We start from the raw sequence: 24,295 nt of genomic DNA, 5'->3' as shown, positions 1-24,295 counted from the left end.
TGAATTGCAGAACTTGACAACAAAAAACAACAGAAGTCCGATTTTTGGAAAGGGGTGAACTGGGCCCTCATTAATGGGAACACTTGGCAGGAAGACTTCTGCTTTGGGTAAGTTTCTATGGATGATGAGAGAATAGTGAGATAGAGAGAGAGTGTGTGTGTGGGGGGGGGCCAACACTGTCAAAAACAGTAGCAGTATCAGGAGGAGACATGAAAAAGGTTTTATAATTTGCTGCCTATGGGTGGCTCCCTCTCTTGCCTCTATCTCTCTGTCCCTCTCTCTTTCTTTCTGTGTGTGTCTCTCTCTCTCTGACCCCCCTCCTCTCTCTCTCTCTCTCTCTCGCGCTTGCTCTCTCTCTCGCTCTCCCTCCCCGCAGCTGGGCTGAACAGCAGGTGGCGTTCAGAGTAGCCAGTGCTTCCTCTGGCTCAGCAGCTCAAAGTGCTCCTCAGAGCTGCCGTGTGTGGAGATGGGGACTACAAATCTAGGGTACTTCATTTACTTGTGCGCTGTCGGGAAGAACAAAATGAACCACAAGCCTTCGCCAGAAAAGTAAGTCCTTTCCTTTGTCTTGGCTCGGACGGGCTGCTCGGCGGTTCCTCTCGTTGTTGCGAATCAGATAGACACCTGGGGGGTCTCAGCCTTGTTGTGCAAGCATGTTGTGAACTGTTGTAGGTCATGGCAGTGAGATGAGGTGGGGGGCGTCTCTGTACCCGGGAAAAGGTGTGATTGTGAGCAGCCCTGTACTACATGTAAAGAGAGTGGAGTAGAATTTAAAAGTGGTATCGGGAGGGGAAGGAGAAAAAAAATCTCAGAAATGGTGTTGACTGAGACCAATGGAAGTCGGAAATGCTTGAAAGATTGAAGGGCTGGGAAAAGACTTCATATACAAAAACAATTACACAGCATATGCATGTTTGTTTGGTTTCTTAATGGAAGAAATTAGTCTGTTTAGAACAAAAGAGGGTCTTTCTGGCTGGTCTTTCTTTCCACCGTACCACAAAGCCAAGCAGTTGCAGAGAGAGGGACCATGCATAATTCAGATCTGCTGCTCCTACCATCACTCCAGTTCGGCTGGTGTCTAGACTCCCCCACACCGGCTCAAACTCTCCAGAGACGAGGGCTTTCTGGCAGGCTACTGTGAGCGTCTAGACCCCGGCGTTAGACCCGAGTCTGTGTGGGGAGCTTACGAACGGCCAGGTAGCAATGACACGGCCATTGTTAGGGGATCGCTCTTCTGTACGCCGTGCTGAGCTGTGCTGCTGTGTTTCACTCTCCTGGCTCGCCTGGTTCCAGACAGCTGTGCCTGGCTCAGAAAAGCTAAGTTTAGTTTGTGATGAACATCTGCAAAATCCAGCCTGCAGAGCTCGGGTTATAAATTTGTTCCCATTTCGTTAGAAGGTTCACAGAAAAGTTTTTCGCAATCGTGATTGATGACACTCAGCTGGGAGAACTCAACACACTCCTTTTTGAACATAGTCAGTGTATGATCTTCAGACAAGTTTTATTACACTTTTTTCAAAACACTGTGGGACTAGAGCGAACCGGTGAAAATCTAAAGTGAATTATTGAAAACAATTGCTGTGAATGCTCATGATAATAGCAACCTTGTAAATATATTTATGGCATCTATAAATTGTAATTTCTCCACGGCTTGAATGCAACCTGAGAAACCACAGAATCCAGGGTCACAGCAGGGAAACCAAACCCAGTGTGCAATTTAAAAGCAGAATCAGTGTGAGCCAGGTCTAATTTAAAATGGATATTATAACCCCTTTCTATAAACTTGTCTGGCACGCACACTTTCTATTGCAGTCAATTCCTTTGGTGGATTATCTCAGAAGGATCTGCTAACAAGACAAAATGGTCTGTGAACACGATCAGATAAAATTCTGGCAACACAATCAATATTCAGCTGCACAAAAATATTATCACATGATGCATGTTTTGGGCTTTTTGGTTTAAATGACAAATCAATATATTTACACCCTTATCAGGTTCAAGTTTATTCAAACGCATCTCTGAAGTTTTCAGGTTATAAAACATTAGCAGAATTCAGAGTTCCAGGAAAACCTACTTAAAAAAAACCTCCAGAATTTACGGTTTATTTTATTTAGAAAATGCTACGTAATTTGAACTCTTAAATCTCAATATGAAAAGCCCTTGTGTGTCATTATCAAGACTTTTAGAGTGATAAATATGTAGTATTTTGCAGAAATGTCCAACAAATACAATTAAAGGGTCTTTAAGATTATAAATTATAATAATATCTATCATAATTCAGTTCTAAAAATAACAGGAAAAAATGCTGGTATGCAAACTCAGTCATGGATAAAAAAATAAATAAAGATAAAAATGCCCCCCCCCCCCAAAGAAATCTATAAAAATACTACATTAGTCTACATTAGAGCGTTAACAGACAGACAGATTTGCTCAGTGCTGTCAATGAGGAGAAAGTGCTTGTGCAACAGCGCCCCAGACACCTGCTCTCCACCCGGACAAAGACCGCTAACTCCTGCGTCCAGCTCATCTGAAAACCATTCCCTTGGCTTCACAGCATAAGCGTGTGCAAATCCTCCGGTATGCCTTAACCACGACCACATTCCTGCCTCTCATGGCATGAAAGGACAAACGATCAGCCCAGAGTAGAGGAGATTTGAAACATAAATCCTCTCGGCTATCTGGGAATCTCGACTTCCTGCCACACTTCGGCCATTCGTCTCTGCCAGTCTCTAAAGTAAACCGGTGTTTGGAGGCCGCTGGCTGCCCTCCAGTCCTTATCGCCTCCTAATCCGGGTCCTTTCTAATGGTATTGTTCCCAAGTACAGTTTAAAAACCCAAGCAAGCCAGCTTCAGCCGAGACTGCGAAAGGGCAGAGTAATTAGGGAGCGCACAATCTGCAATCCCCGGCTGCCTTGATGTTCACAGGAAGACTATGCTAGGCTTGTTCTTGGGTTGTTGTTTTTTTGTTTGTTTTTTAAATCAGACACACAATGTACAAATGGAGCACCAATTTGCGGTGGGAACCGAATTATCGCTGGAAAGGATTCAGGGATTCATCAGATTGCTCCACGAATCTCCGTTCGCTATCTTTTATTCTATTTACACAGTGCAGATGCGTGACCCCGGGATTAAAATGTGTTTACAGCGTTGATGGAGACAACACTTCATCACCGAGTGATTGCTTCAGAAGCTCGGTCGAGGGAGGAGGGGTTGGGGAGTCATTAATAATGCAAATGTACGTTTCTGTGGAAAATTAAAACGCTGCGACCAGACAGCCAGGCAACTAAAGTTCAGGGTCCTATTTGTCGAGAGAGATTAGGGCTTTTTAATTACTAAAAGACAAAAATGGACCGTGAGTTTGTTTAGAAATAGAAATGATTGGATGTTTTGGGGAACCGTTTATTCCATCGCATTTTGATTTTGACCAATTTCTGCGACCAAGCGTTGGACTGTTGTGCAAGAGTGTCTTGCAAAGCCTTGTTTATTTTGGGTTCAATGCTACAGAACTCCCTACTTTATGAATTAGTGAACGCATAAGAAAATGTGCTTTGTCAGCCTATGAAGTGCATGAACGCATGACTAAACCGGAGTCATAGCTCCTCAATCAAGCTTTGAAAGTACTTATGAACCAGACATTAACAAGTACAGCTATGTTTTTAGCACAACATCTATTATCAAATGTTATCTGATTACATAAACATAACCATCATCAATCACAGCTTTCGTTTCCTTGCATTTCCATGCCCTGCTCCCAAGGGCCCAGATTAAATCAAAACTGTGACCCACCCAGCATCACAAATATTCCCAAACCAATTCTCTTGGGGGCCTTTGTTGCCCGTGTTAACCAGGTGACAGTCATTCTTTTTATACAGCCACCAAGAGAATTGATTTGGGAATATTTGTAATTCCTGATTTTGCTCATGATGCTCAAAACTTTGATTGAATACAGGCCTGGGGAGCATATTATAGGTTAATCCCCAGTTCCCAAAGATGCAACTACTCTTTTACTCCTCAAATCAACGTGTTTCATATGTAGCCTCTGTGAGAGAACATTACTGCTTGTCAGCTGTGTTTCACCTCTATTTATATTCCAACCACAATGCATGTTGGGTGGGCTGTACCATTTTACCAAGGTGGGGGGGGGGGTTATTTGAAGAAAGTGAGCATACTCCCAAAAATGATCATTAGATACTTGGATCTCTGTACTGGCATGCTTTAACTGAAAGACTTTGAAATATAAACCACTTATCTTTTTTGCTTTGTATATAATGTTCCTGTTACATAGAAAAAGTCACACGTTTTTCAAATTGTATTATATAAACACAGACGCAATTATATGCATCATATATGAAATCATGTATACCAAATGTATATATAAAAAAAAGATATAAACTTGTTCTGTTACAATTCCTTTCTTCACATGTCTTGCGAACTCCACAATTTAAATTAGCGCAGCACATTTAAATCAATCTAATTAACAAGTTATCCTGCATTTTAATGAGTTTGACGAGCACTTCATAACCTGATTAATAGTCATCGTCACATTCGCCCCGCAGTGTGAGGCCGTGCTGCGGGATTGGAACAGGATTTTGAAACAGCTCTTCAATGCATCTGTTTAAGTTCCTGGTTTGCATTTTAAACTCCTTTAGTACCACTTATTGCAAAAGGGACAACGATCTAGGGCTCCTGTCTCAGTCTTTATCGGGCACAAAAAGTACAGGTGTGTTTTACTGATGAGACTGTGGGACGAATTCGAACCAGAGACGCACCTGGTTAGAATGACGGAACCACAATCATTTTTCCCCACTAGATTACGTTTTTTCTGCAATGAAATCCTTCTCGATTGCTAAAGATGGCCATGTGTCCGATGACGGTGAGTGCAGAATGAACTGCAGCTGCACAAAACTTTCACCCATCTGCCTCTTGCCCATTAATTCATTTATTTAAATTCTACAGTGTTATGAAAGAGAACACGTGGATCCTTACTTTCTGGAACTTTGGTTTCAACTCGGGGAGGGTAGAACTGCTTCCGCCGTGCCGGTCGGTCTGATCTGTGACTCCACAAGGGCTAAACAGACAGAGGAAGAAAGACCTCTCCTTTCTATAATAAGTAAAGGACCGCAATCCTGTATTTATTTATGCATTCTGCAGCAGCTTTAAATGGCGCTGTATGGTTCCCATGAGAAACTATCTGCAGGGTCGCAAGTGCTGGCCAACACCGCCGTGCCCAAGTGATTTGAAACGTGACACTGTACACCTCATCTTTTTTTTAATGTAATAACTTTTTTCTTCGCTCTTTCTCTTCCCAGCTCAGGTGTCACAGTGTCACCATCAAAAGCCGCCCAGCCGTGAATTATCATGCTAATAGACTGGGAGAGGCAAGTGAGGTCTGGAATCACAACGTCTGAAAAACAAACTGACACAAAGAAACGAAAGCGCAAAGTGCGGCTCTGAGAGAGAAAAAAAAAAAATAGGAAAAAAGACGCTCTCTGCAGCGAGCCATGGCTCACACTAACCCGGCTCACCTGTCACGATCCGCACGTACGGAGTAACGCCATGGGGGAGGTTTTCTCCTGCGCTTTCCGTCCCTTCATTAACAGATAAGCCGCGGGTCAAAATGGAGTTGCACACCTCATGAGTTGTGGCCGGGAACCGTGTGACGCCAGAATGCACGGCACTGGTAAATGAGAGACCCTGTTTGTAGAAAGAGCTCGTACGTAGTCACAACCAGGTTGAAAGATGTAGCTCCAGCCGCACGCTGCATGACCTTTGATTCAGGGCGGCCAAAACCAAAACGATACTGATCAGTATGGAAGTGTCCACAAGCTCCCTGATTCACATCTACGGGAACTGTTCAGAGCTGGAGCTGAACACGTCGTACGACTGCAATAATACCGGCTTCCAGGATGTGGCCGAGGAGGGCGGCGACACCTACCAGTTCTACATCATCAGCCTGTTCCTCTCCTGCTTGTACACCATCTTCCTCTTCCCCATCGGCTTCATCGGGAACATCCTTATCCTGGTCGTCAACCTGACCCACCGGGACAAGATGACCATCCCGGACCTGTACTTCGTCAACCTGGCGGTGGCCGACCTCATCTTGGTGGCCGATTCCCTGATCGAGGTCTTCAACCTGAACGAGAAGTACTACGACATCGCCATCCTCTGTACCTTCATGTCCCTGTTCCTCCAGATCAACATGTACAGCAGCATCTTCTTCCTGACGTGGATGAGCTTCGACAGGTACGTGGCGTTGGCCAGCGCCATGAGCAGCAGCCCCTTGCGGACCATGCAGCATGCCAAGCTGAGCTGCAGCCTCATCTGGATGGCCAGCATCCTGGCCACCCTGCTTCCCTTCACCATCGTGCAGACCCAGCACACGGGTGAGGTCCACTTCTGCTTCGCCAACGTCATCGAGATCCAGTGGCTGGAGGTCACCATCGGTTTCCTGGTGCCCTTCTCCGTCATCGGCCTGTGCTACTCGCTCATCGTGCGCATCCTCATGCGGGCGCAGAAGCACCGAGGCCTGTGGCCCCGGCGGCAGAAGGCCCTGCGCATGATCGTGGTGGTGGTGCTAGTGTTTTTCATCTGCTGGCTGCCCGAGAACGTCTTCATCAGCATCCAGCTCCTGCAGGGAACGGAGGGCCGGGCGCAGCGCAGCGGCAGCACCCTGATGCACGACTACCCGCTCACGGGACACATCGTCAACCTGGCGGCCTTCTCCAACAGCTGCCTGAACCCCATTATCTACAGCTTCCTGGGGGAGACGTTCAGGGACAAGCTGAGACTGTTCATCAAACAGAAAGCCGGTTGGTCCGTGCTGTACCGCTTCTGTCACCACACCCTGGATTTACAGATTCCCGTCAGGAGCGAAGTGTCCGAGGTTTAATGCCACCGCTCCCCACTCCACTACCCCCAAAGGATTCTGGGAGGCTTTCAGGCGGAGGTGATGCAGGTTATAAGATGCTCAGGGGTTGAAAACATGCCATGGCTCTGGAAAACCCTCCTGGACAACTGTAAGGAAGTGGAGATTTCCTTAATTTCCCCAGTGACTTCCGAAATTAAGCTTCTCATAAATGGTAAAGATAACTGAGAGAGGAAGGATTTAGAACCGAGGACGGGTTTGGGGGCACATGCGGTTAAGCTTATGTAAGCAGCCCAGAGGAAGCACTGTATTTTATTTTTGTTATTTAAAATAATTTAAAAGGAGACACTATGGGGCTGGACAAGCAGCTTATTCAGGTTTTTTTTTTTTTTTTTTAAACAAATGGGGCGGGTGAGAGTGGCACGAAAAAAAATGAAAGTGCCATGACTTTCCAACGATGAATTTATTAAAAGCCACTGTTTATGATGAAGAAAATGTGTTTATTGTAAAAAAGACAAAAACTAAAAAGAGAAGCAGCATTTTTATTTTTAAGATGGTTTGTTTTTGTTGAAGCTGTTCCTAAAAAACTAGGTTTTCCTCTCCTCAAGGCTTATTACAGGCAATACAGATAATTGGTCCTTTTTCTAGAGAACTACATGTTTCTGTGTCTTTTTCTTTATGGCTTTCTACATTTTATATCAGCTTGTATGGATCCACTCCTGGTTGATGGCCATATGTGTGTGTGTTTGTGTTTGTGTGTACAAAAAAAAGATGTTAATAGATTTGTATTAACAGGTCATTCCATATCCTCAAGGACGATTGGCTCAGAGAGCTGTGGTAAGGGAACAAAACAAAATGGTTTTACAGTCTCTCACTGCAGCCCATGCCCGGACGCATTAATGGCCTTGTTCTGGACTGCAAGGTGTTTTGCCGTCATACAACAAAAAACAAAGAACCCACCAGATGATGTCATTCCATTGGTACTTGTGTACCGAACTCTGCAAACAAGTGTAGAGGGCAATGCAGTCCCCACTGTCAAGAGAGGCGCCAGACGCAGGCCAGCCTTCAATATAATAAAGCAACACATTTTTGTAAGAAACTATGTAAATAGCTCACTTTTCTATGCAGGTTTTGCTCTGTGTTAAGAGTGACTGTTTATAGTTCTCTTAATACCCATCAGGGAGGGGCCTCCTTGCGCTCTACAGCAGCCGATACGGAGAGCATTGCGTCGAGTGTCCGAGAAGAGTTGATCCCAACACTTCCATCAAGGGTCCCAAGCAGGTTAAACAACAAGAGAAAAAGGGATTGCACGTCATCGGGAGGGAGCTGAACACACAAACGGGGGATTCTGCTCAGCGCCATTCTCATGGGGAACGGGGAGGCGAAGAAAACAGGTAACGGGTAACAGGAAAACCTTTGGTGAAGATTAATATCTATATTAATTTACAAACAAGGAACGCGGACGTCTTACTATCTGTTAGCAGCTTCAAATCTGTTTAAAATGATCTAAACAGTCTCCAGTGGGGAGGGGCAGTGATGAGGGACAAATACATTAAAGATATTGTTTTCTGTATATTTATATTTGACTGAAAATGAAAAACCCACAAAAGCAATTAAAATTATACTTTTAGTTTTTTTAATAAAAACAGAAATGTTCTCCTTTCTATTTGGCACTAGTCTAGGGAAGAGCAGAGAGCGGTCAGTTCACCAGAAATTAATCGCCTTAATGTGGTTAGTGTATTTGCGCGGGGACAACATCGCACAACGTGCTGCACTGCAGTGAACCACACAGAGCCATTACACGGTGCCTTCAGGCTGAGTATTATTTTTGGGCGGGGGGCAAAATTAAACTGTTTTTCAGGGATCGTGTTGCACACAAGCTGTTTTTGGCCTAATGAGGTATTCTCTATAACGAGGCAGGGAGGAGTGTTTCTATAGAGAAGGATGATAATGAACGACAGACGGGCATCCTCTCGAACTGCTCCGAATCCCTGGGTCCGAGATCAGCTCCGGCTGCAAATCTCATCCGTCACTGTGGCATATTCCTAAGTAATTAGTCCCAAAGTACACGTACATGTGAAGCATTTTGTTATTATTATTAATTAAGAGTCTTAAAAAGCTCTTGTTTTAAACCTTGTTTTATTTATGATTTGTTGCATTTTTTTAGCCCCTTACAATTACAACTAGTAACAGAGACACCCACTGTTCCCTCGCTGCGGCCCACTTGACCCTCCTGGGCTGCTGGTGTTTTCACACTGATTACATTTTAAAATTGGCCTTTTTTCGGTTTCTTAAGCAGACATAAATAACAGTGTCACCCTGTTCCTCTTCCTATGTGAGGCAGGATCAGGTAAGAGAGAAATTTAGAACAATTTCCAGCTCAGTCACCTACATGTACAGAAATTGAAAAGCCATGCAATGTACTCCCAATACAACTTATTGTATATATATATAGCTAGATATAGATATACATACATGCATACATACACTATTTAGATGCAGTTTCCTGCAGATACACATCAAATATTAGGCCTACAATTTACGCAAAATAATCATACAGAATTCGACCTGCTAATTATGTACGTGTTGACACTAAAGCTTTAGAAATAGAGAAACTGTTTCACATTTTTAGGGTTTTGTGTTTTATTACTGTATGCAAAAACACCTTAAAAGTGAACAAGGGATGACGCTGACAACAGCAGCCTTCTCTGCATTTATCCGCCACCCGCCACCGAGTGGCAGAATGGGAGTCCTCTGTTTTGCCGCACCACAGACAGATGAGAGCCAACACAAAGACACAGACGTAAACACCATTTCATCAACAGGCAATTTGTCAATGAGTAACAAAGTAGAACATTTTTATTCAAATCACATTCGCATTTCGACAACCAACATGAGTGTGTCTGGCAAAGCTTTGATGGAAACCTGGGAGACAGAGAGAGAGAGAGAGACTCATGTGGCTCAGGCGCAGCACAGTGAAGACCAGTGCGGGCGGAGCGGACAGAGAGGAAAGGAGAGCACCTGCTTTGGTTATTTGTCTTGCATTAGATCCCCATAATAAAAACAGTGCAAGTTATTTTAAAGCCTGCTAAGCCCCAGAGAGATTACAGCGCTTTATACTGTGAGAATTGACTTCCTCGTACACATGCTCTCTGAATGCCTCCCGGGGCCACAAACACGAATTCGTTTAACCCCCAGGTTGGAGCGGAGCTCCGGTGGCTGTGCAGAATTCACTCATGCTGACGGGGATTTAAGGGATTGTAGGAGAGACAGCAACAGGAAAATAAACACCCTACGATGAGCATATTAACCCTAATCCATTTCCATTGATTGACTTATCCATTTTATTGGCAAACCTCTTAAACCCCCCACAATAAAGCCTAGCTTATTTAATGTCTACAATGGGCTCCCTTGGGATGAGTTCATTGAGCAAAACATTCGCTCGTGCACTCACTGCTCACACCGTTCTCCGAGACGCATCGATTATGGATGCATTATCACGAGTGCCTTCAGTTTAGTGCAGTTTACCAACAAGTCTATAGAACAGAATTACAGTAACACAAGCATGATTTTACAGCAACCCCCAGTAATTTTGTACTGGTGATTGGGTGTCCTCTGTAACTGAAGCCCACAGTCGAGGACGGCCACGTAGGCAGTGTTGTTTGTCGGGCCTGGCAGGATCATTGGTCACCCGTTTCTACACCATAACAGAGAAGCATCTTCACATTGGATGAGATTGTTCATCAACCGCTGGCATCACCAGCACTGACTATTTGAAAATCAATATTTGCGCATGCTTGATTCCTGCGTGGTTTATCTCCTGTCTTGAAATGAAATCATGGCTCTCTCACACATTATGCAGATAGCTGACAAGGAAAGAAAGTACATTGGCTACCATGAAGAAGTCACGCAGCTGTCATGTTTACTCAGTGGTGATGGCCGCGTTGCTATCAGTTGAGGAGGTAAACAGCCGCTGGCACAGTTAACGTTGCCAATAAGACCACAGCTGAAACTCACTTAGGTGTTTATGGGCAATTCTTTGTATCTTTAAAAACTAAATGGAACAAAAAGAGGGCAACTGTGATTACATCTCTAACAAAGAATCTTTGAATTCAAACCAAGAGAGGGAAAGCTGTATATTTCTAACCACTCTCTTAAACTTTTAAAAGGGAAAACACATATTAGGTTTATGCAGGGGCTGAAGAGACTTGGAGAAAGTTTTCAGGAAACTGAGGAACTGAGCACTCTCTCTTTCAGCCAATATTGTTCTCCTCTTGAATCAATTTGCACATTTGTGTTAATGGGTTTTGTTTTGGCCCAGTCTGACCCAAGCTGCAGAGTTTTGGCAGCAGACATCCTGAGGACAGATAAACCCCAGACTGCCATCCTCAGCCCTGGTGTTTGGTGAACTGGAGTCTAGTCAAAGGGCGAAACAGCTCCGCAGGATCAATCGCAGAGCTGACAGGTTCCCCCAGCAGGCTGGTGCATCAGACCGCCTGTCAGGAACACAAGCTCCCCCCTGTGTGGAAACCCTAATGGACAGAAGCTGCGCACGCTGCAGAAACCAATTACAGAGTCCGTAAGGCGTTAGCATTAATTAGAGAACAGACACACGGAGGAACGTGCCCAATTACCATCTCAAGCTGCCTGCTCAAAAATACAGGAGCAATCTGTCAATACTGGGATGCTGTCAGGATTCACCAGCCAAAACAGTTTAACTAAAGTGGATAAATTGAACAGCTATCCCGAGACCTTAATTAATTTACAACTGTGAAAGTGTCGCATTGTTTGGTCTCCCAGGAGCATCTTAGCACATAGCCATTTCAAGCAGGGGGGGGGGTTTATGGAAATTGGATATGGGCATCCAGAGAAATTGGAGATCACTTTAGTACTGGAGAAGATGCATTTACACCACAGTTCTCTGTAGCGTTTCATGTTGAGAGGAGGATGTTGTGGTTCAAGAAGCCACCGGCTGAGTCGGGGATTCGGACACCACCCCCAAAGGTCATGCTGCCAGTTTTCCCAAAAACATCAAATGATGACTCTGCGTTGAGCCACAGATTCTTCCTATCCAGTAAATTACACATAATGCCATTAAAGTATTTGCAGCACACACACAAACATCCCAATATGCATTACTAATAGTTAATGAATAAACAATGATATTCCATTTTCAACCATAGCATTATCAACATATACTGAACACTCACACCATCCATTATTTCTGTCTGTGGTAAACACAATACACTGCGTCAAAAGTGGCTCCCCCCCGAGGCACAGAAGTAAATATAGACTTATTGTGCTGGTAAGGTCACAAAATCTCATTAGTACATAGGTAAGCCGTTGCCGAATTGAGGGTTAATTTCCAAAATAGTTTTCATATAGAAAATCTGGATTTTTCAGAATTAATGAATGGATACATAAATAAATAAATATTCTGCGCTGTAACTAACAGGATTTAAAGGCCAAACAAATTTCTCTTCATTAATAAATACAGCGCCTGAGAAAAAAAAAACTAAAAACTCGCAACACACTTTAAATAGCTCAGCGAGACGAGCCTGTGTGAATGGGCCCAACACGGCACACACCCTCTTAGTAGGCTATACAAGAGTCCCTCCAGGCATTCACTCCAGCAAGGTCAATAAACGAATGTCAATCATGTCATTTCCACTGACGTTTCACAAAGCCTCCCGAGGCATGGCAGAACATTGGAAAACAAACTGCGATACGGGTGCATTTTTTTAAATTATCATTCTGGTTCCTTGACAAATTAATATATTTTTGTTGCTTTTTTTTTTTTAATAAGTTTCTTCCGCGCACTGCACATTCATGCAAAGTCTATATTAGAAGACCGTTTTTTCCTTTTTTTAAATCATGCTTTATTATAACAACAAAGGGAAACCATAACAAAAGATACACACTGGGGGGGCATGTTAAACTACAGAATTACCTTACAGACATGTGATAAAATGATGTGAGTTTAAGGAAGTGGTCAATTGAAGACCGTGCTGCATGTGGTTTACACACAAGAGAGACATGGGCACAGCATCCACCCGCAACCCCATCACTTCCCAGAGACCCCAGCAGGCACACGGAGACAGCCCTGCCTGTGCCCATTCTCACTCACCCCTGACGGGCTCTGACAGGAGTCGGCGCTGTGAGAATTATGATGCCAGGCATACCTGTCCCGCCGCTCCACAATGGAGGTCAATCAATTGTCTTCTCCTTGAAAAGACATCCTGCAATGTCGCCGGCACTGAAGATGTCGTGCACTGGGTGCAAGGGCGGGACGCGGCAGATGAATTGCAGGGCGAAGGTTTTAAGAGATCGGTTTTATGGTCACGGTGCCCTTGTCTCTGAAGAGTCTGCTGTGACTCGGCCATGGGAAGAAAAAAAAAGATACCGCACTTATGACCGGAAAGCAAGTCTTCAGAAATGGGGTGTGAGTGCAGGACGAACGGGCTATATGATCAAAAGGGTCCAGAGGGGTCTTTGCTTTGATACTTGGTGCTTTCAGGTAAATAAATACAGTCACAGCCAAAGCTGCTAACATGGAATTACACCCTAACACCCCCCCCCCACCCCAAAAAGTAACCAGGTAACGTACTATGGAAGGCATCGCCAAGCAACAATGAATCTCTGGAGGCATCCACAGGAGCAAGACGTGTTCAAAGCCCTGAAAATAGAAACAGCTTTAATCACCGACACCACCCCCACCCCTCTCCACTTCTGAGATATAATTCTGGCTGCTGCCTTTCTGTATTGTAATTATTATTCCCGAGTAAACCATTTCTGAGCATCGATAGATAAGAATGCACATTTATTGAAGTACTGCCCGACAGCAGAGCGCGCAGGTTTCCCTCACCATGGTGCTTCGACTGGAGTGCGTCTGCTGTCCGACCCACAGCTTTCACTCCGGTCTAGTCACGGCCGCGTTTTATTTTAGTGAAAGCATAATCTTTCGGGGCAAAAGAATGTGTTTTCTTATCCTTAAAAAATAGAGATAACGCACCCTGATGGAAATTTCCACTCCCTTCAGAGCAAAACTTGGTGCCTGTGAATTTCATTCCCTGGGACTGTTCAAGTACTGGCTCGATGGCGGGGCTTTGTATGCGAAGATAGAAACAAATGTTCCCTTTTCCTGCCACGGCTCAGGTGAACAAACATATCTACTCCCCGCTGATGAACTCCGAGAAAAGCTGCTCTGGGTTATCAGGCCGACAGTGTGCGGTAAACCACAGGGGTTTACTTAACAATTCAGCGCGGTTTGCTATAAATGGCTAATAGAAGTGTTACAAGGCATGAAAATTGAGCTGTGTGTGCTTAACACACTTGTTTCCATCATCCTTGTTTGTCAAGATAAAGCACTTTGAAAGGTGTCACGGACATCCATCTCTGCCCTCGCAGCCCGTGGCATATCACGTTGCGAGCTCGGCTTTCCATGCGGTTCGCTCTTCTTGACGCAAATACAGTTTCTGAGAGAGACTTCCCATTAGAGAATATATGGAAGTGATTTGAGGAAGCGGAAGTACAGGTTGAATACAGGTACAGCCCCTGCGCTTGGTCATCATTTGCCAAATTACACAGGCAGGTGCCACCGCAGACACAGTGCTGCGGCTGGGATTTATACCGCCAAGATATGCCACAAGCACATAGTATGCGTATACAGCGTCCACCATCATGCCATTTCAACAGCCAAAACCGTGTCAACCTCCGCAGCGAAGTGTTGATATACAAGCGAGTTTGCAAGCATGGAAAACCATTAGTAAATTAAAATCTAAATTCCTGCCAGCAGCTCCTTTCATGCCCCAGGTCCGTGGAGCCCGTCTGGTGCGCAGTGTTTGTGTACAGAGCAGTGGGACACAGGGCTCTGCGGTCTGGGAAAAGCATCAGCAGAGGATAAACTATTTTTCCAGCTGTGACATCCCATCCTGGGAAATGAGCTCCTAGCATTGTTCAAATAATTTGCGACGGGATCGGTGAAAATGTCAAACTCATTGTGGCATGCAGTACCAAGATCTCTCGCTTTTTTTTTTTTTTTTTTTTTTCTCCTGGTCCTTAAACGTTACTCCCTCAGGAGAGATAATATTGCTAATTCTGTATGTGGGAAAGAGTTGAGAGAGCTTTTTGTGCCATACATTATCATACCATGTTTACCATATATATATATACATACACACATGTAAATAAGAACATAAGAAAGTGTGCAATCAAGAGGAGCCCATTCGCCCCATCGTGCTCGTTTGGTGTCCATAAATAACTAAGTGATCCAAGGATCCTATCCAGTCTGTTTTTGAATGTTCCCAAATTGTCGACTTCAACCACATACAAAATACATACATATTTTGTTCAACATGGACTGATTATTCCTCATCAACTATTATAACATTTCCATGAAATACACTTCCATGTTACCCGAGGTTCTCGTTTTCAGAATCTAGCGGTTTATGACATTGAAATGACAAGGGCCTCTTATATGAGCCACTGAACAGAGCCTTTGATAACCATCTGTTCCATAATCCCTGCATTAGCTTAGCAACCTCTCAGCGATGTCATAATTATCTCACTATTATTATTTATTTATTCGCAGACACCCTTATCTGGGGCGACTTCACACATGCAGCTTATCCCACTCATAAAGGGCTTCTATCTTATCGTTTTCTTTGATTGCATTTATGATAAAGAGATAATCAGTCATGCAGGTAGATGGAGAGACAGCATGTCAGAAGGTCAGACAAAGCGGAAACAGCGCTAAACTCAGAGGTGGACTGTTGACGGATGAGCCGCTACACAAGTCAGACAGACTTCAGATTTCTTCTACGAAGTTTCAGTCTAACGGTTTTAAACCTGTGAGAAGGCCGTCCAGAGCCGACGGTGGGAGGTGACGTCAGGGCTGTGTGTACAGCTGGGGAATCGGCACAGGACAGAGGTCAGGGGTCACTGCCGTCACAGTGGAACAGAAAAATGAGACTTATTTATTTACTCGTTATCTCTGTGAGGAGCGCATAGCCCGGCCCAGGGAGCGCCCAGGGAAGTAAATGGAGCAAGGGCGGACTCGGTCCCAGAACCCGATGAGGAACATGAGAAACTGTTGTTTTGTTCCCCCCCCTCATGTCCTTTGGGGACTGGCTGTCCGAAACGATCATTTCAGGCACTTTTGAGGCAGCTTCCCCTCTGTGGTCACTCATTCTTTCAGAAAAAACGGCCCTGACACACGTACTTATTCTACTAATGTGAAATGTAAAAATGCAGGCTATTAATGTATTCTTGATCTTTAACCAAAAAAAGTATCGTACGGGGCCAGCTCTCAAGCCAGCGTTGCGGGCCAGCAACTGGGGCCGAGTGAGAGTTAGAGAGAGTGAAAGTGAATTTCACATCCAGTAAAACAGCACAGCAGAGGGACGGATTTTAATGAGCCGCATCACTGGTCTATAGAGTCTAGATTAAACAAACAATTTCTTATACAGATATAGCATAGGCTTTTCAGGACGCTCATTAAGTTTTCACTTCTCAGTTTTCTCAGCATCCCACAGCACATCCATTTAGGAAGGGCCTCCGTCCGACAGCACGCTCTTTAACAAATAGTACAAAAAACAGGCAAAGGGATTTTTTCCCCCCCCAACTTAATTAAGCCTTATCCAACAGAAACAGCTTCGGAGGCGCTCAATAATGCTTGCATCTCCGCTTTCCTGAAAATTAGGCCGAAGACACGTCGAAAATAGCTTTGCACTCATGAATAACACAGTCCCGAGCCCCACTGCGACCGGGAGAGAAAGCGTGGGCAGTTAATAATATCAGATAGAGGTTTCGGTGTCGCGCACAACACAAGTTATAGACAAATGTGTAGATTTAGAGAGAACCATTAGGTGTCCATCATCCATAAACCACATAGCCACGTACACAGAGAGAGGGCACAGGCTTTTGTTGGCTCCGAGGGGAATGAAGTCGCTTGTAATTATGTAATCCTTTTTCGGTTTATTCAGAGAGCCTCTTTTCATGGCCCTGAGCCCGTCTCGCCAACAGGAACAATGGGTTTGTGTGCCATTGTCGAGAGAAGGACAAAGGACAAGTGAATTGCCTCGGAGGTCAATAGGTAAAGACGCCAACCGTCTTACCCAACCATTCATTTTCCGTCACCGCCCTCGAGTACAAATCCATTCGAGGTCTCCGAGTTTAATATTTAAGAGCCTGTCGCCTGAATGACAGTGAAGTGGTTCTCGATGTTTCTGTAATTACATGTCGCTTTCTACGGCGAGACAGTGGCACCACACAACAGGGCACCATGACCCGCCGGCTGCACTACAATGACTGACAAAGATGATATTTTATTGCAGCTCTCTGACGATGGGGAATTTATATTGCACGAGCTCTTTTGTTCCGAGACACCGGGCCAATAAAAATGACAGTGTAAAAAGTGTGGTGGTCCAATGACGTTATAATGACAGTCACATCTATAAACATCATAAAGATGATGATGCTGGCAAGGCTTTCGACATTCACCTTGATCCAGACCAGACGGAGAACGTGTACCGAACTGGTCTGCACACAGGGCTGTAAATATCCCCTTAGGGAAACGCATCAAACCTTTAACCCAAGACCAACCAGACATTACTTCCTGGATACAAAAACCAAGTAACAAGCAGTCACCACTGGACCGCATTTCCACATACGAGCAAATTTATTAAGAGAGTGAGTCAGCGGTATCTGTCCTTTGTTTCCGAGCCCAGACGATGTGATACAGCACAGACCGCACTCTCGCTCAACAACCTGCCAACATCCCTGGTACCTGACGATGAGCTCCAAAACCCTAGCCAACAAGAAGCTGATATACGAGGTGTATATTAAATAAATTGATTAATATTGATTTGTTTTTTTAGCATCACTGTTTTATTTATCGTTTGGTTTATTGTATTCTGAGAAGTGGCTACAACAAACGTGATCTCCCGCACGACACGTGAACTTTTCCCTCATGACAAAAGCCACACACCACCCAATTGTCCGATTCACTGATGCAAAGAAAGTGCCTTAATGCGGAAGAAGACTGTGTTTTGACAACTAATCTCTCTCGATCTGTACAGTAGCTTTGGCAACTATTCTATTCAGCATCACAATCTATTTAACTACAATATTTATTTATTTTTAAGTCCAAAGTACCTCGCAACTAGGTCAGCTTGCTTCAAAATGTGAGAGTGACATTATCTTGGTCAACCAAATCCATCCCCCCAAAGCTGATCTCTACAAATGTCCAAACTTATACATTATACAACCAACAATCCAAAGCATAGGACAGTACTCATCACACAATTGGAACACAACACGGTCCTGTGTACATTTTCCATTTCCAGGGAACAAATAGGGTTTTGGAAAAATTACACTTTCTTAGATAAACGCTTTCCCAGTCTCCCTAGCGGAGAAGAGGCAGTTTAAAAAGGCGTAGTAAACAGCAGACTGATACAATATTAAAGAGAGCCTACTGCGTCGTGTGTAATTAAAAGGCGAGAGGAAAAAAGCGGACATAATCCTAAGAAGATGCATTTTGAATAGGGCGCCTGTTAAATAATGGATCCGATTCATGATTGCATTTGTAAATTGAAATCCCTAACGAAAGAAGAAGAAAAAAGATTATCCTCCTGTTTGACACAAAAGAGGCGCCTCCGAGATGAGCAGCATGTGCCTGAGAGCGACCCGCGTCAGATCAGGGTACGCACAGTCACCTGGAAACACTGTCAATACGGAGACGGAGCCATACGGGGGCTCTGCGCCGCTCAAAACAAATAAATAAAAAACATACAGATCTCATTTCAAAGGCCGCCTGCAGGTACAGACCTGGGTTAAATAAAAGGTTAGTGGACAGAGGGCGTTTGATCTGCAGAAGCTGAAAGGAGCCCACCTGCCTCCATTTGCCCAGTGCTTCTGCTTTGCAGTCCATGTCTACAGCACGAGCGTCCGGGACCGGAGTCTGACATCAGGCACCGTCTGTTTTCAATGTGCCAGAAATGAGCCCATAAGCCCCTGCCTGCCCTCCAAGCCTGAATTGCTATCCTAATCCCAGATAGGCACATGTGCATGTCTACACATCCGGGCTGATTCAAAAACTCGTTTTGCTCTCATTACAGTTTCAAACCAAGCAATTGCTTGGTCTTCAGGTTTCCAAGACTCCCATGATCGCACGGATATAAACAGGGGATGGCAAGGTCTCTCAAAGCCAGACAATTTCCTTGTAAATTAAGGGATTCTGTGGGCAGGTAACCTACTTGCAACTCTCCTTCAGATATCGTAACATCATTTCCCTGCCCGAATTAAACATGGATGCAATTTTCTAGCCTGTGAGCGGATGGGGGAGGAAAGAAATAAAATAAAGAATTGAGTCTCAAGGGTTTCTTTGTTGTGAAAGGGGAAATTTCATTCTATCGAGTTGAAAGTCACAGATTCAAATGCCACAAAGTCAGGACATTAGTCAGTTTTTATTTATATTTTGTCAAAAGCTACGTACAACAGCAGAGGTAGAGAACAATGATTCAATAACAGAAATACTAGTGCAGAGTTAATAAAAACCAGACCGCAGGCACTGAGCACAAGGGGCAAATGTAACTCTTTCAGGATAACACACAGCACAGTGTCAGAGCAGGGACTTCAAGTAACAAACACTCTCTCAACCTCTGGAACATTCTGGATTCCAAGATGGATGTTCACCATTCTGGCATACCTAGAGAATGTGTTCTTTCAGTTCAGGAGGAGCCAAAGAAAATGGCACCTTGATACAATATCACTACTCCAAGTGGCGTGTCAAGCGTGGAAGAGCAGGAGTGTGAACAGAGGGAAGGCATCGCCACAGAACACACCTCTCTCCAAGCGCAAATGCAATCCCACCTCCCAGTCGGCCTGAGCCCGAGAAAAACAACCAGCCTGTTTACTTTCCCCATGAAGGAACGCGTCATCAAAAATTTATATTCATCTCCTCCTCCATAAGCTAGGCAAGGTGTCGCTGACAGGAGGAGAAGATCTGTGGCAAGGCCGCCGGCACAGAGGGGCCACGCCCACCGTCTGCAACTCAAGACCCTGCCGTTGGGCTGTCTCGGCCGAGCTGCCACAACCAGTGGGGGAGGCCAGAGAAGGGCTGACACTATTCTAGACACAATACACGCTGCAGCCTTGACATGCTAAGAGGATTAACACGGGAAAAAATATATTATGGTGTGATGCTCCTGTAATAAATACCAACTTTATTACACGTCTTGCGCTCTATAATAAATTGAGAGAATATTACCCTGAGCTTGAGCAGAAGACATCCCCAGTGTCATTTCTACCCAATGTCAATAGTATTGCACCACCTAGTGTGCACAGGCTGCACAGCCATAGTCTAAGACTATATGACAACAGCATGCACTTAATGAAAGGCTGACGACAACTATATAAAACCCTTATTTATCTATACATTTCAATTAGATGCATATTAAAACCTTCATCCGATAACTGCATGTATAAATAAGCTCAGCATGTTTCACAATCTTTAACATCATGAAAAACTCCAAATATAATGGACTATGCAAACCTCAGATAGTCCATAAGTGTTGTTGTTGTACACTTTCAGAGACCCTAACAGGGCATTCGGGGCCAATCTCTGAAATCCCCCCTTTATTACCTGCCGAAAAACACGTCCCAGGTCTGTCGTTGCCGCACCATCCATGGACACGATCAGTATCCTTACTGACATCCTTCTCCTTGCCCTCATTCTGAACAACGGCTGACAAGACGCTCCTGCTCTCCCCCCGGCTGCACAGCTTTAATCAACAGTGCCAAGCCCATCAAGAGCAGGAATTCATCTCACATACCTTCATGCTCTTCTTCTCCTTCTTCTTTTTCTTCTTCTCCACCACCACATCCTCCCTCTCCCCCCCGTCTCGCTGCTTTTTCGATTTCTTCCTCTTCCCACCGTCCACCTCAGTGTCTGAAGCCTTCTTGTCAGGCTCGGTGACACTGTCCGGCCCCTGGGGCCCCTGTTGGAGATGGAGCCATCATCGTGAGTTTTTAAGGTTCGTTTCAAGTGTCGGTACCCACTAGCAGAAGCGGTTTATTTCTTCTGACATAACCTACACCGGTCATATTATTGTGATATAGTGTGTTGTTGTGCACATCCAATAACTTCTATTTCATGAGGATACACACTGTTCTCCATGCGTCACTTTGGGGGTAGGGCTGGGTTAGGACACAGTTTCACTTGGGCACAGCAGGAGCTGCAGTCACACAAAACAAACTTTCTCATCTTCAATATATGAAAACACAAGTACATAGACAGTGCTTAATGCTGGTTGTTCTTAAAAGCCACACAAAACCTTTACTCATACCCACCATTTTCTTTCTGTTTTTGGTTTTTGTTTCAGGTCTTTCCTCTATTTCGTGCCTCTCCTCTGTGTCTTGTGTCCTCCTCCTCTTGCTCTTGCTGTGACCGGTCTCCTCGCAGCGCTTGCTCTTGGCCATGATGACGGACTGTGGACCATCACACAAACACATGTTGTAAACACTGAAGCAGGGGGGGTCGTCCATGACAAGTTACACGCGTTATCATACAACCCCCCACCCCCCCCAGTCTTTTTAAACCAACCCAGCAGATCTGATCCAGCAGCCTTCATGCCCACCCCCCTGGTGTGACTGAATTCAGGGTTACAGAGAAGAATTTCACTGCAGAGTAGACCTCAGCACCCAAGTATTGCCCATAACACCAGGAAGACATGTTTTGCTTCTCTTAATTTCATTTGCATCGTGTTATCACTGCTGTAAAGCTTTCAAAACACTTTCTGAGACACTAGCACAGGGGCGCCGGAGCTGTGAGTAAACACTGAAGTGACTGCCACTTTCGCACTGTTGTGGTTTTATTATTCTTAACACAAACAAGACAACAACACGCATTAACGACTTCAATGACAGTCTGTATGTGAGTGTGCGCTGGTGAGGCCGCACACAGGGCGCCATGCCGGGTTTGTCTCGGCTCTACTCACGCCGCCGCACTGGAAACAGCCTCCTCTTCCCCGCGTGTCGCAGAAAGCATGTCTACAAGCACCGCCTCTTCCTTCTGATTCGTCCGCGGTTAGCCTTGCCTCCTTCTGATTGGCCGACCTCGTGTCGATCACAATAAGAGGCGGTGCTAGAGCGCATGTGTGGGGAGCATAGATATCGGCGGGGAAGATGCGAAAGGACTGCCGGGATTGTGGAGTGGAAGGCGGAGAGCGCAGCGCAGCTCAGCGGCCCGGAGGAGTGCGTGAGCAGGAGATGCACCCCCATTTCAATGTAACCCACTAAGAAAGTTGTTCCCACCAACCCTGGTCCTGGAGGAACCCCTTCCCTGTTGGTCCTCTTCTGCTCCAAGTGATGAAGTGGTGTGGTATAACTGAGTTCTCAATACCTGTATTGACCTAATCATTTCCTAAATCAGAGCCTTTTGATTATTTTAAACAGTATGGGTTTTAAATTAAGTATAGAGTTGTATAAGGAACCAACTATTTTAGTCAAATCTAAACAGATTGTTACTCCAATTAAGGTTCAATTAAGTAATTGAGAACTTGGTTGGAACATAAAAAAAGTCTTCACTTTCTTTATTTTAGGTGGTATCACATTTTCCTGAAGTTACTGCAAGTTAGTTTGTATTTTATTCTGTAGTATTTAACTGAAGCTTTTCTTATTTATAGTTAATAATCTGAAAATAAATGTCAGAATATCCGGTTTAATTTCAGAATAGGGTCTGTAAAAGCCTTAATTAATTACCAATTAATAAAATCTGTATGATAATAGATTTCTGTTATGGCTTTCAAGTCATTAAGTTAGAGGGCGGATTTCACACCAACGGTAAATGTTCTGGTGCTTGACGAGGCCTGAGGAGGAACAACAGCAGACGTAGTAGTTCAACTGCAGAAGTGTGTCTTTCAGAGCAGATACCAACGCTGAAAATGGAAATGGACGTAAAAAGGTGATACAAAATAGATACAATCCTGTCGGTTGAGGAGCTGAACAAGAACCCATTGAATCTCCTGATGGATCCTGGTTCCCTTGACCTCAGGAATGCAGGGACTTGACAGAGAGAAAGGGATTCCCTTAAAAGTGTGGGGTTGGGGAAAGGTGAGGATCCTTGGTCTGCAGAACACTGATACATCCCATTTCAGAGTCCCAAAAAATAAAATCTGTGCATGGTACTTTCTACCAGTGAGACGTTTATAATGTAAATGTAAAAGCAGTTTTAGAAAGTGCTTAACAGATACTGAAACATGACACCCTCCACTGGCAGTAAATCAGATTACTTCCTTCAGCTTTGCTCTTACGGTCTTCACAAAAGTTATAGCAACAAGAAAAGAAAGTTGCAGTGAGAGGCACACTGTAGATTGCCTGGTGTAAATTTGCCAAGCTGTGACTGCTGTGGAGCTGTGGGAAGAGTTTGATGGTATGGGAAAGATTTATAACCCTAAAGCAGATGAGGGATGATATGAAACGATATTACTGTGAAACTCACAGATGGCTCCCAAACCAATTATTTAATTGATATTCTACTCAGTGCTAAATGTCACAGCTGCTGACTATGAAAAGATTGGACCCAAGACACCTTTGGAAATGGAACGTTCCGCATCCCAAAGGCTGTCAGTTCACAACTTCAAATCATTAATTCAAAGTATAGTAGAAATCATATATATGTATATATATATATATATATATATATATATATATATATATATATATATTTCCTAAATATAAATATATAATTAGGAAAGCATTTCAAACAAAGCAGATCAGACATGATGAAAATTGAGATTAATCAAAACAACATTCAAGGAGACGAGTTTATTAATTGGGATTAATTGCTTCTCTTTAGGATTCCGAACCACACATTCAATCCAGTTATCACCTCATGACAATCAAAACACCCTGGTTGAGCGGCCTTTCGAACACCTATCTACTGGGGAGACTAAAACAAGACCTTGTTTGTGTCTGCAGGAGAAGAACCAAGAGCTGGAGTTTAAGTTTGTGCTGGACTATACCACCGAAGAGCTGAGCAATAATCCTCAATTCTTATCAGCTGATGTAGTACATGTTTAAGAACATTCGTCCCAACTATAAGGTCATCACTTTGTCCAGGTACTACTAAGACTGGTACCAACATTTTACAATTGAACACCTCTATATTCACACTGGGGACATGCTTGATTCCCTCCACAGTTTACAAGGATAATCTGAGTGGGTCTATTTGACATCTGCTTCAGAACACCTTGCTGCAAAAGTGTTCGCTCGGCAGACTTACTTAAAGTACAAGCCATTGAGCCACTATCAATCAGAGCTTTTAATTCAGCCGAACCTTAAACAGTCACAGGGGCATAAAACAGGCTCTCATTACTCACTACTCTTTGTATTCTTTGGTATATTGCCTCTGTACCTTTGGGAAGATTTTCT

At 44.3% G+C, this 24,295-nt stretch overlaps 2 protein-coding genes across 2 annotated transcripts in view; one reads left to right on the top strand and one right to left on the bottom strand.

Annotated features, from left to right (window-relative positions):
• chlsn (cholesin) overlaps positions 1-21,919 on the bottom strand; it is an 83,993-nt gene extending 62,074 nt beyond the window's left edge. The window contains exons 1-4 of the mRNA XM_066689242.1: positions 21,862-21,919; positions 21,215-21,352; positions 20,698-20,862; positions 13,473-13,541 (exon numbers count right to left, since the gene is read on the bottom strand). Of these exons, the coding sequence (XP_066545339.1) occupies positions 13,473-13,541; positions 20,698-20,862; positions 21,215-21,343 (363 nt within the window). The 5' untranslated portion in view covers positions 21,344-21,352; positions 21,862-21,919. The remainder of the gene's footprint in view (positions 1-13,472; positions 13,542-20,697; positions 20,863-21,214; positions 21,353-21,861) is intronic.
• Positions 425-7,951, top strand: gper1 (G protein-coupled estrogen receptor 1). Its single transcript, XM_066689241.1, has 2 exons — positions 425-549; positions 5,310-7,951. Exon 2 carries the CDS (start codon positions 5,810-5,812, stop codon positions 6,887-6,889), a length of 1,080 nt encoding a protein of 359 aa, XP_066545338.1. The 5' UTR covers positions 425-549; positions 5,310-5,809; the 3' UTR covers positions 6,890-7,951.
• Positions 21,920-24,295: the final 2,376 nt, after the last annotated feature.

The sequence above is a fragment of the Amia ocellicauda genome, chromosome 17 (assembly GCF_036373705.1).
Source record: "Amia ocellicauda isolate fAmiCal2 chromosome 17, fAmiCal2.hap1, whole genome shotgun sequence".
Classification (NCBI taxonomy): domain Eukaryota; kingdom Metazoa; phylum Chordata; class Actinopteri; order Amiiformes; family Amiidae; genus Amia; species Amia ocellicauda.
The sequence above is the reverse complement of the archived record's forward strand: the minus strand, read 5'-3'. Positions and strand labels throughout refer to the sequence as shown.